We start from the raw sequence: 13,195 nt of genomic DNA, 5'->3' as shown, positions 1-13,195 counted from the left end.
GTTCACCTTCCAACAGGACAACGACCCTAAGCACACAGCCAAGACAATGCAGGAGAGGCTTCGGGACAAGTTTCTGAATGTCCTTGAGTGGCCCAGCCAGAGCCCGGACTTGAACCCGATCTAACATCTTTGGAGAGACCTGAAAATAGCCAAGAAGACTCGATTCTGTAATCGCTGCCAAAGGTGCTTCGACAAAGTACTGAGTAAAGGGTCTGAATACATATGTAAATGTGACATTTCCGTTCATTTTGTGTAATAAATTAGAAAAAATATTCAAAAAACCTGTTTTTGCTTTGTCATTATGGGGTATTGTGTGTAGATTGATGAGGGGAAAAAAAACAATTTAATCCATTTTAGAGTAAGGCTGTAACATAAATTATGTGGAAAAAGTTAAGGGGTCTGAATACTTTCCGAAGGCATTGTATGTGTGCATGCACGCATGTCACGCACGCACGCAGGCACCCATGCACCCACACACACACACACACACACACACACACACACACACACACACACACACACACACACACATACACACACACACACACACACACACACACACACGCACACAGACAAACTCCACTTAAACTGTGTAAGTGAAATCGAAGAGGGAAATCGGCATGGGTAAACATGAAGAGAAAAATTACATCAAAGCCAAAGTCAGCTTGATATGGGGCTCAGGGGGTATCCTTTTTGTCACAACTTAGACCCCCTCCCCTCCTCCTCCTGCCCTGGTGTGTGTGTGTTTCTGTTTATGTCTGTCTGTCTATCTATGTGTGTGTGTGTGTCCGTGTGTGTGTGTCCATGTGTGCGTGCTTGTGTCCATCTGTCTATGTGTGTGTGTGTGTGTGTGTTTGTATGTGTGTGTTTGTGTGTGTGTGTCCTCACTTACCCTGACTCGGGCCACCTGCTGCGCGGCCTGTTCGTTCTCTCTCAGTGAGCCCATGTAGGCCTCCTTCTGGAAAAGGGGTGTGTTGTCATTGACATCCAGAACGTTGACCCACAGCCTGCCCGTGGTCTCCTCCCCACCCCCGTCCCGGGCCAGCACGGTCAGGGTGAACCGACGCATCAGCTCGTAGTCCAGATTGCCCCACAGATGCACCCAGCCTGTCTCAGCATCCAACGAAAACCTAGGGGAGAGGCATGTGACAGGACAATAACAAACCCCAGCATTCAACAGATGAGACCTATTTCATTAGAATACTTTTCAATCATGCACTTTGAGAAAAGGTGGGAGAGTTAATTGATATGGTATCTTAGTCTGTGTATTTAGGTGTGTCTTACTGGTCAGGCTCATCACTGAAGTAATACCGCACTGTCCCAAATGTGCCAAAGTCACCGTCTATAGCCTGAGGAGAGGGGAGAAAGTGATATTATTTAACGTTTGTATGTGTGTATGCAGATTGAAGAGAGAGGAGAGGGGCAAGGCACCAGCAGTCTTTGGGTGACAGTGACACACACAGGGACACATGATAGACCGAGGAACACATTTAAGCATAACACCCCACTGGATATTCAATGGATGGTCCTACCCTCTAAAAACGCTAAGGCTGAATCCCAAATGGCACCTTATTTCCTATATAGTTCAATCATTTTTGACCAGAGCCCTATACAGTATGGCAAAGTAGTGCATTATAAAGGGAATAGGGTGCCATTTGACTGTGGTGTTAGATTCCCTCAAAACAAGTTGAAGAACAAGAAATAAAGTGCAAATCAAATTACCACTATGCAAGTAGTGTGTTTACACTTTCTGGTGAAGCAGCTGTGATAAAATACATAAAATATCAGAATAAAAAGCAGCATGTTTTGGTATATAGCTGAGGGATGTGGCCAAAAATGTAACCTCTCTCCAATTAATAGATTCACTGACAGTCCATGACATCCACATGCTAGTTTCAAAAATATTTGGAAGCTATACATTGTTTCTTTACATTATTTTTGTTTGTAAACAATTGAGTAATAAAAACATATTTTTGGGGGATAGGGTAAGACAGTTGTGCTATCTCATAAGGCATTTATAAGTTATATTCTTCAAGATTCAATGGGTTTATTTTAAGAACTGAAATGACCACTGAACAGATTCCCAGGTCCCAGATAGCACCTTTAAAGTGGAACTGACAGCGTTTTAACTACTTTCCAGATATTAAACAAACAGACAATCATAATATCAGTCAAAAATATGAAATTCCCAGTTTATGCTACAAAACCATCATTAACCAACTGTAACTTTAAAAATAGGTTATATTTGACTCAAAATTCCATGATGTACAGTAAGACATTGTTGGCAGAATAGATGGATGCAGTTCAATGCATGACTAATATAATTCACCAGTACATTTCTTGGTAGTCCAAAAAAACATTGCTATCAGGTTGTAAATCACGGTATATTGTTTGCTGCCTCCACCTATTCGGGATGCACTGTTTCAGTTTCAATGACTCAATATCTTGGACAAAAACGGATGAATGTAACTAAGGCAGGGAATGTCAATACAATCAAACTTGCAAGGTCAATGATCAGTCATAATGTGGCTAATAGGCTAGCATATCTATGTATGTATCTATAATTTAGCAAGCTAAAAACACAGAGCATAAGCTGTTGGGAGGAAGTCATGTCATTATTTGACCGCAGTCAAGTTAATGGAGGAGTGACCAACTTTTTTCCCCTCATATCGTTTATCAGTGGCTACAGCTAGCGATGCAGGTGACATTTGGTTAGCTAGCAAGAAATGTTAATCGCTTTGCTAGCTAGCTATGCTGAACTTGAACGACTGTTATCCAGTTAGCATATCTCTTGCGTTCGTAAATTCACTCTGACTATCTACTTCCGACTTCAGAGCACTCTTGTCTGAGTGTGTCAGAGCGCAGAATAACTGATGAATTTAAATGAACAAAGTAATGAAATTGTTGACAGCAGCACAGTTAGTCACTATCACTCTAGATAACATGTAAACAGCCTAATCAGCTCTGCTAGGGTGAGTAAAAGGCTCAGAGTGAGGTGTTCTCTCATTTGTGCCTGAAAATAGCTAGCAAGCCTACTCCTCGGCCAGAGCATCCAATGTCAATGGTCCAGTGTGCGCTCTGAACGCTCGGAGAGCAAAATGCTCTGAATTTACGAACAGACAATCTGACAACGCTCTGAATTTACGAACGACCCAGAAGCCAACACCTCCTTTGGCCGCCATTCCTTCCAGTTCTCTGCTGCAAATGACTGGAACGAACTGCAAAAATCTCTGAAGCTGTAGACACTTATCTACCTCACTAACTTTAAGCATCAGTTGTCAGAGCAGCTTACCGATCACTGCACCTGTACACAGCCCATCTGAAATTAGCCCACCCAACTACCTCATCCCCATATTGTTATTTACATTGTTATTTATTTTGCTCATTTGCACCCCAGTATCTCTATTTAGACATCATCTTCTGCACATCTATCACTCCAGTGTTAATACTAAATTGTAATTATTTTGCACTATGGCCTATTTATTGCCTTACCTCCATAACTTACTACATTTGCACACACTGTAAATATAATTTCTATTGTGTTATTGACTGTACATTTTGTTTTGTTTATTCCATATGTAACTCTGTGTTGTTGTTGTTTTTATCACACTGCTTTGCTTTATCTTGGCCAGGTCGCAGTTGTAAATGAGAACTTGTTCTCAACTGGCCTACCTGGCTAAATAAAGGTGAAATAAAAATAAATAAAATGAACACACCCTTAGTTGTCAATCAAATGTGTTTGGTATCGATCAAATGGGTGGGCAGGCAAGTTCCCATTCAGTTGCCAAAACGTGGTTTGGGACAAGCATGCATTGGCAGGCAAGCTACAGAAGGACGAGCAAGCTACTATTCCCCCATTGTTTATTAGTCTAATTTTGAGGGCCAACTAGCTGAAAAAGTTGGAGAGGGTTTATCTAATGTTGCCTCGTTAGATTTTAGCTCATCTTGCTCTGGCTAGCATTAGTTGTTGATCTTGTTGTTGTTGATGATGTGCATAAGAGAGCCTACCTTTTCATGGTTGTTTGATGAATGGATAGGACTGTAAAGTTCCCAAATGTAAGAGCCTCCCCTGGTTTTCACATATTTGCAGAAATCCTTTCAGTTGTATTTTGTGGCTTTTGGCGAATGCGTTCTAATGATCTAAAGTCGCGCTGTCAAAGTGAATGATGGCAGGCCCATGAGGCAAATGGCTTATTTTCATAAAGGCCTACTGTAGCTCTGATCGGCTATGGCACACTGGTCTGTGTAGACTCCGGTCCTGGATGAGACATATGTTTTTATTAGGTTTTATTTACTGCATTGTCTATTAATTGTCCAAACACACGGCCACTTTTCCACTCTATATTGCTATAGAATTTTCACAAATGCCTTACTCTATGTCATTCCCAAACATTCTATGAATTTATGAAAAAGTGAAAATGACCATATCTAAGTGCTCGCTTGTCAGAAAATGTATTCTTCCTGGGGGTGTATATGAACAGATTTAATGTTGCTAAAATGCTGTCAGTTCTACTTTAAGTCTCCACTCACACAGCTGTAATTGCCTTCCTTCACTTTGAAAGTGTGGAGTAGGTTGTGTAGATTATAGAGATATTTGATGTATCTTTAAGGCAAATGTAGGGAGATGCCAAAGATGAACTATAATAAACATGTTTGATATTTTATAATCCAGATGCATGCTTAAATAAGGAATATAGCCAATGCAGTATCTAACTGTGCTTTAATGAATGAATGTATTTTATTTTTTTAGAAAGTGCCTGAGCCACGCCATCAATAGAATGAGAGGCTTCATATAGAAAAGCATTCATGACCTTTTGGAGTGGACCATGTGTGACAGCTGGACGTTGGAAAAGAAGGGTGGTGCAGAACTAAAATAAGTTAGGAATTTGCCATAAGGGGAGTAACTGTATATGCTATGTAGGCATGACTGTGCATTTGTGTGTGTATAAAAGGGATCTCTAAGCCAAAGAGAGACATTTGTTCCATGGAACAGCTCGGCTTTGTTATTTGATAAATAAAGTCTAAACTTTTGGATTCACAAGCTCCAGTTTCTTGAGAGATATTTTTGAGTTGACTACTTTTGAGTCAAATATTTCTCCCACAAGATCAGTGGGGAAAATTCCCAATTTAATTCATTGTTAGATTTTAATTTAAAGGGGATAATCTGCGATTGCTATATCACTTTTGGGGCTTTTAAAATAATGACTTATACTTGCATCCATAGCTCTTTCTATGAAGATTGAGAGTGGTTACATTTCTCCATCCCCATCCCTCAGCTATTTACTAAAAAAGAGGCGGGGTCCCACTTTGTTATTGTTTGAATTGCAGATTGCCCCTTTAAGGGAGAAAAACGCAAAAACTGTGCAAGGGTGGGAACACTTTCACTAGGCACTGAACATGTCTATTCTTATTTACCTTGGTGTTAGTGTTGATTGCGTCACAACTTTGACAACGAATATATATTTTCTCCCCATTCAATTATGGACAAGAGGTGTGATTACGAAAAAGCTTCCAGCTTTTTATTCCTAACCAGCTGGAGATCACACGCATACGTGCGTAGAGGCAACAGAGTAGAACAGCTCTGGACTTCAAGCTCAAGCTCTATGAATGTGTGTGTGTGTGCACATAATAAGCAAAATAGGTAGCAATGTTATTGCACTGGTTGGCCGTTCCACTGGCTGTCCCTACGGGTGTGGCAAGTATCTGTTTTTGTTTCAAAACCTTTGTATTTGTTTTACGTTTTGGGGAATAACATTTCCCATATTTCTGCATATTTCTCGCAGTGTAAGAGGAAATGCAGATCTGTCACAACTTCTCTCTGAGGGCAGAGTGTGCCCACCCTGTCCTCTCTGGGTAGCCCGATCTGCCTGTGACGGCCGGTTTCTATGGCCAACATGTGTTCACCGAGTATGTACATAGTCAATGCTTTTCTCAGTTCACTCTCTCTCACACGCTCTCTCTCTCTCTCGCTCTCTTGCTCTCTCTGATCCTTGATTTGTTGTCAAGCATGCTCAGAGCATATCAAACCTCAACATAGATGTCTAGAAGGGGGGGAGGAGTGACAGAGAGAGAGAGAGAGAGAGAGAGAGAGAGAGAGAGAGAGAGAGGGAGCGAGAGAGAGAGAGGGAGCGAGAGAGAGAGAGAGAGAGAGAGAGAGAGAGAGAGAGAGAGAGAGAGAGAGAGAGAGAGAGAGAGAGAGAGAGAGAGAGAGAGAAACAAAGATTACACAGTGGCAGAGTACCTGACCAGTGTGACTGACCCAAAATTAAGAAAATCCTTGACTATTTGCAGACTCAGTGAGCATAGTCTTGCTATTTAGAGAAGCCGTCATAGGTAGACCTGGCTCTCGAGAGAAGACAGGCTATGTGCACACTGCCCACAAAATGAGGTGGAAACTGAGCTGCACTTCCTAACCTCCAGCCAAATGTCTGACCACATTAGAGATACATATTTCCCACAGATCACACCTACCCACAAATAATTTTAAGAAAAAAAATATAACATTGATAAACTCCCATATCTGTTGGTTAGGCGAATACCGCAGTGTGCAATCACAGCAGCAAGATTTGTGGCCCGTTGCATTGAGAAAAGGACAAACACTGTACATAGCTGATAATATGGTGGTCCTCTGTAGCTCAGCTGGTAGAGCACGGCGCTTGTAATGCCAAGGTAGTGGGTTCGATCCCCGTGTCCACCCATACACAAAAAAAATTTATGCACGCATGACTGTAAGTCGCTTTGGATAAAAGCGTCTGCTAAATGGCATATTATTTATTATTATTATAATATAACACTTGAAATGTCTTTACCATTTTGAAACCTTTGTGAGTGCATGGTTTACTGTTAAGTTCTAATATTTTTTTGTTTATGTTGTTTTGTGTCTTGTCACTTTTGTTTATTGTTTATTTCACTTGCTTTGGCAATTAAACACATTTTTCCCTTGCCAATAAAGCCCCATTGAATTGAATTGAGAGAGAGAGAGAGAGAGAGAGAAGTGTGTGTGTGCGTGTGTTTGTGTGTGTGCATGTGTGTGTGCGAGATGCATAAATCTAAGTGATTTTGTTTGCAATTCCTCCACACAAATACACCTCCTATTTGCTTAGTTGATCCACCCCTCAAATAATCAAACATCTCAAGCCAGACCCTCCAACAGAATCTCCAGTCATGATTGAACCATTCCTCTAACTCTAATGTCTACACTATACAGCCATTGACAGAGCATAAAATCTCACACTCCCACTTCCTAGTCCTTCCTTTGTGTAGGTCGGTTTCGAAACATTTGGGAGTGAAAGCTTCCACTCAGTGATGACAGAGAGGTAGAGAGGAACAAAGATAATCAGGCCGTACCATCTCAGGTCAGAGGAGGGTTGATGCAGCGCCAAGCTTTTATGGCTTAAGTGACCTGGAATTTGAAATACCGAGCTCCTACAATTGCTTTTCTGCCAGCACTATTCTAAAATTGATTAAATTGTTTTTTTCTCTCATCAATCTACACAAAATACTCCATAATGACTAAGCAAGAACAGGTTTTTAGAATTTGTTTGCTAATGTATTAAAAATAAAACACTGAAATATCACATTTACATTAGTATTCAGACCCTTTACTCAGTACTTTGTTGAAGCACCTTTGGCAGCGATTACAGAATTGAGTCTTCTTGGGTATGATGCTACAAGCTTGGCACACCTGTATTTGGGGAGTTTCTCCCATTCTTCTCTGCAGATCCTCTCAAGCTCTGTCAGGTTAGATGGGGAGCGTTGCTGCACAGCTATTTTCAGGTCCCTAAAGAGATGTTTGACCGGGTTCAATTCCGGGCTCTGGCTGGGCCACTCAAGGACATTCAGAGACTTGTCCCGAAGCCACTCCTGCGTTGCCTTGGTTGTGTGATTAGGGTCGTTGTCCTGTTGGAAGGTGAACCTTCACCCCAGTCTGAGGTCCTGAGCACTCTGGAGCAGGTTTTCACCAAGGATCTCTCTGTACTTTGCTCTGTTCATCTTTGCCTCGATCCTGACTAGTCTCCCAGTCCCTGCCAATGAAAAACATCCTCATAGCATGATGCTGCCACCACTGTGCTTCACCGTAGGGATGGTGCCATGTTTCCTCCAGACATGATGCTTGGCTTACAGGTCAAAAACTTGTTTCTCATGGTCTGAGAGTCTTTAGGTGCCTTTTGACAAACTCCAAGTGGGCTGTCATGGGTTCTGTCTGGCCACTCTACCATAAAGGCCTGAGTGGTGGAGTGCTGCAGAGATTGTTGTCCTTCTGGAAGGTTCTCTTATCTCCACAGAGGAACTCTAGAGCTCTGTCAGAGTGACCATCGGGTTATTGGTCACCTCCCTGACCAAGGCCCTTCTTCCTCGATTGCTCAGTTTGGCTGGGCAGCCAGCTCTAGGAAGAGTCTTGGTGGTTCCAAACTTCTTCAATTTAAGAATGATGGAGGCCACTGTTTTCTTGGGGATCTTCAATGATGCAGAAATGTTTTGGTACCCTTCCCCAGATCTGTGCCTCGACACAATCCCGTCTCAGAGCTCTACGGACAATTCGTTCGACCTCATGCCTTGGTTTTTGCTCTGACATGCACTGTCAACTGTGGGACCTTATATAGACAGGTGTGTGCCTTTCCAAATCATGTCCAGTCAATTGAATTTACCACATGTCTACTCCAATCAAGTTGTAGAAAAATCTCAAGGATGATCAATGGAAACAGGATGCACCTGAGCTCAATTTTTTGTCTCATAGCAAAGGGTCTGAAAACTTATATGAATAAGGTATTTCTGTTTTTTATTTTTTATAAATGTGCAAAAAATTATAAAAATCTGTTTTTGCTTTGTCATTATGGGGTATTGTGGGTAGATTTTAATATATATATACAGTGGGGAAAAAAAGTATTTAGTCAGCCACCAATTGTGCAAGTTCTCCCACTTAAAAAGATGAGAGAGGCATGTAATTTTCATCATAGGTACACGTCAACTATGACAGACAAAATGAGAAAATAAAATCCAGAAAATCACATTGTAGGATTTTTTATGAATTTATTTGCAAATTATGGTGGAAAATAAGTATTTGGTCAATAACAAAAGTTTCTCAATACTTTGTTATATACCCTTTGTTGGCAATGACACAGGTCAAAGTTTTCTGTAAGTCTTCACTAAGGTTTTCACACACTGTTGCTGGTATTTTGGCCCATTCCTCCATGCAGATCTCCTCTAGAGCAGTGATGTTTTGGGGCTGTCGCTGGGGCTGTCGCTGGGCAACTCCCTCCAAAGATTTTCTATGGGGTTGAGATCTGGAGACTGGCTAGGCCACTCCAGGACCTTGAAATGCTTCTTACGAAGCCACTCCTTCGTTGCCCGGGCGGTGTGTTTGGGATCATTGTCATGCTGAAAGACCCAGCCACGTTTCATCTTCAATGCCCTTGCTGATGGAAGGAGGTTTTCACTCAAAATCTCACGATACATGGCCCCATTCATTCTTTCCTTTACACGGATCAGTCGTCCTGGTCCCTTTGCAGAAAAACAGCCCCAAAGCATGATGTTACCACCCCCATGCTTCACAGTAGGTATGGTGTTCTTTGGACGCAACTCAGCATTCTTTGTCCTCCAAACACGACGAGTTGAGTTTTTACCAAAAAGTTATATTTTGGTTTCATCTGACCATATGACATTCTCCCAATCCTCTTCTGGATCATCCAAATGTACTCTAGCAAACTTCAGACGGGCCTGGACATGTACTGGCTTAAGCAGGGGGACACGTCTGGCACTGCAGGATTTGAGTCCCTGGCGGCGTAGTGTGTTACTGATGGTAGGCTTTGTTACTTTGGTCCCAGCTCTCTGCAGGTCATTCACTAGGTCCCCCCGTGTGGTTCTGGGATTTTTGCTCACCGTTCTTGTGATCATTTTGACCCCACGGGGTGAGATCTTGCGTGGAGCCCCAGATCGAGGGAGATTATCAGTGGTCTTTTATGTCTTCCATTTCCTAATAATTGCTCCCACAGTTGATTTATTCAAACCAAGCTGCTTACCTATTGCAGATTCAGTCTTCCCAGCCTGGTGCAGGTCTACAATATTGTTTCTGGTGTCCTTTGACAGCTCTTTGGTTTGGAGTGTGACTTTGGAGTGTGACTGTTTGAGGTTGTGGACAGGTGTCTTTTATACTGATAACAAGTTCAAACAGGTGCCATTAATACAGGTAACGAGTGGAGGACAGAGGAGCCTCTTAAAGAAGAAGTTACAGGTCTGTGAGAGCCAGAAATCTTGCTTGTTTGTAGGTGACCAAATACTTATTTTCCACCATAATTTGCAAATAAATTCATAAAAAATCCTACAATGTGATTTTCTGGATTTTTTTTCTCTCAATTTGCCTGTCATAGTTGACGCGTACCTATGATGAAAATTACAGGCCTCTCTCATCTTTTTAAGTGGGAGAACTTGCACAATTGGTGGCTGACTAAATACTATTTTCCCCCACTGTATATATATATATATATATATATATATATATATATATATATATATATATATATATATATATATATATACCGTGGGGAGAACAAGTATTTGATACACTGCCGTTTTTGCTGGTTTTCCTACTTACAAAGCATGTAGAGGTCTGTAATTTTTATCATAGGTACACTTCAACTGTGAGTGAGAGACGGAATCTAAAACAAAGATCTAGAAAATCACATTGTATGATTTTTAAGTAATTAATTTGCATTGTATTATATAAATAAATTGTATATATATTTAATCCATTTTAGAATAAGGTTGTAACGTAACAAAATGCGGAAAAAGTCAACGGGTCTGAATACTTTCCTAAGGCACTATCTATATAAAATTAATGAAAATGATTGGTGGTATTTATATTGTCTATACACTATAATTATAATGTATGGAGAAAATATCACATTTTATGTTTCCTCCCTTAACATCTGGCAAGGTGTGACATATTGTGCTGCCAACTCTATCACAACAGACCTTTCCCCCGAAAGTACTGTTGTGATAGAGTTGGCAGCACATTACAGTATACAAGTTAATCTTTGTTTGATTATTCTGTCAGATTTGTAGACATTTTCATTGTGGATTTGGGGAAGAAGGACTCAATAAGTAATCTATATTTGGGGCAGAAGATAAGAAAGTGTTCTTCTCTTTCTATCTCTCTTGGCCCACAGTGATGACATAGTCTTCCAAGTTCTCTCATGCATGGGTGGTTTGTGGAATTTCTGTGTACATTTAGGATGTTTTAGCAACATTTTGTTTTGCTCATGTTCACTGTCAGTGCCCAGTTTAGGCAGTAGGCATTTAACTCTGACAAGCTATACTGTAACCCTTGTTCTGTTGGAGACAACAAGACCAGGTCATCTGTATAGCTTAATGTCTTTGTTTTACTTGGAGGATACCAGGAGCTGTATAATATTTCAACTGTTTCGCAAACTCTATATAGATATTAAAAACTGTTGGGCTGAAATTGCTGCCCTGGGTGACCCCTCACCCCTGTGTGAAAAAATCTGCTATTTTCTGACATATTTTAACACAACATTTATTTTCATTGTACATTGATTTAATAACGTTGTAGATTCTTCATCCATTTCCACTTTGGATGAGTTTGAGGAATCCTTTATGCCAGATGGAATCAAATGTATTTTTGAAGTCAATAAAGCAGTCAAATATTTTACCCTTGGTGAATTGATAAAGATGTTTTTGATAAGGGTGTGGCGGGTGTAGATGTGATCAGATGTTTTGGTAGGAAGCCAATTTGACATGGACATAAAACACTGTCTGTTAAGGAAGGTCTGTATCCTTGTATTAACTATGCTGCAGAAAACCTTCCCTAGATTACTGGTCACACAGATACCGCAATAATTATTAGGGTCAAATTTGTCTACACTTTTGAATACGGCAGTGATTATGCCTTTATTCCATATTTCTGGAAAGTATACTACATTTAGCACTAGGTTGAAGAGCTTTAGTATGGCTTCCTGCAGCATAGGGCTGCTTTTCCTCAGCATCTCAGTGCAGATACTGTCTGGCCCACAGGCTTTACTGCACTTGAGGGCTTAGATTTTCTCTTTCAGCTCTGTTTTAGTGATGGGTATATCCAATGGATTTTGTTGGTCTTTAATTGCTGTTTCTTAGTTTTGTAATTTATCAGCTATATTGAAGAAAAATATAAATGCAATATGTAAAGTGTTGGTCCCATGTTTCATGAGCTGAAATAAAAGATCACATACATTTTCCATACATACAAAAAGCGTATTTCTCTCAAATTTTGTGCACACATTTCAATGCTTATTAGTGAGCATTTCTCCTTTGCCAAGATAATCCATCTACCTGACATGTGTGGCATATCAAGAAGCTGATTAAAAAGCCTGATCATTACACAGGTGCACCTTGTGCTGGAGACAATAAAAGGCCACTCTAAAATGTACAGTTTTGTCACACAACACAATGCCACAGATGTCTCAAGTTATGAGAGAGAGTGCAATTGGCATGCTGACTGCAGGAATGTACACCAGAGCTGTTGCCAGATAATTGAATGTCCATTTCTCTACCATAAGCTGCCTGCAACGTCGTTTTAGAGAATTAGACAGTACGTCCATCAGGCCTCACAACCGCAGACCACGTGTAACCACGCCAGCCCAGGACCTCCATATCTGGCTTCTTCACCTGCGGGACCATCTGAGACCAGCCACCCGGACAGCTGATGAAACTGTGGGTTAGCACAACCAAATAATTTCTGCACAAACTGTCAGAAACCATCTCAGGGAAGCTGATCTGCATGTTCGTCGTCCTCACCAGGGTCTTGACCTGACTGCAGTTCGGCGTCATAACAGACTTCAGTGGGCAAATGCTCACCTTTGATGGCCATTGGCACCCTGGAGAAGTGTGCTCTTCACGGATGAATCCTGGTTTCAACTATACCGGGCAGATGGCAGACAGCGGTTTGCTGATGTCAACGTTGTAAACAGAGTGCCCCATGGTGGCAGTGGGGTTATGGTATGGGAAGGCATAAGCTACCCAGTTCGTCCATGGCCAGCATACTCACCAGACATGTCACCTATTTAGCATGTTTGGGATGCACTGGACTGACATGTACGACAGCGTGTTCCAGTTCCCGCCAATATCCAGCAACTTCACACAGTCATTGAAGAGGAGTGGGACAACATTCCACAAGCCACAATCAACAGCCTGATCAACTCTA

General features: G+C 41.3%; 1 protein-coding gene across 1 annotated transcript in view; it reads right to left on the bottom strand.

The window, feature by feature from the left end:
• LOC311133639 (cadherin-23-like) overlaps positions 1-13,195 on the bottom strand; it is a 601,713-nt gene that overhangs the window by 255,841 nt on the left and 332,677 nt on the right. Inside the window, exons 13-14 of the mRNA XM_084167165.1 lie at positions 1,285-1,349; positions 893-1,130 (exon numbers count right to left, since the gene is read on the bottom strand). Of these exons, the coding sequence (XP_084023291.1) occupies positions 893-1,130; positions 1,285-1,349 (303 nt within the window). The remainder of the gene's footprint in view (positions 1-892; positions 1,131-1,284; positions 1,350-13,195) is intronic.

Source organism: Coregonus lavaretus (genome assembly GCF_964263955.1).
Source record: "Coregonus lavaretus genome assembly, chromosome: 1".
NCBI lineage: Eukaryota > Metazoa > Chordata > Actinopteri > Salmoniformes > Salmonidae > Coregonus > Coregonus lavaretus.
Note: the sequence above shows the minus strand (reverse complement) of the source record. Positions and strands in the feature narration are given on the sequence as shown.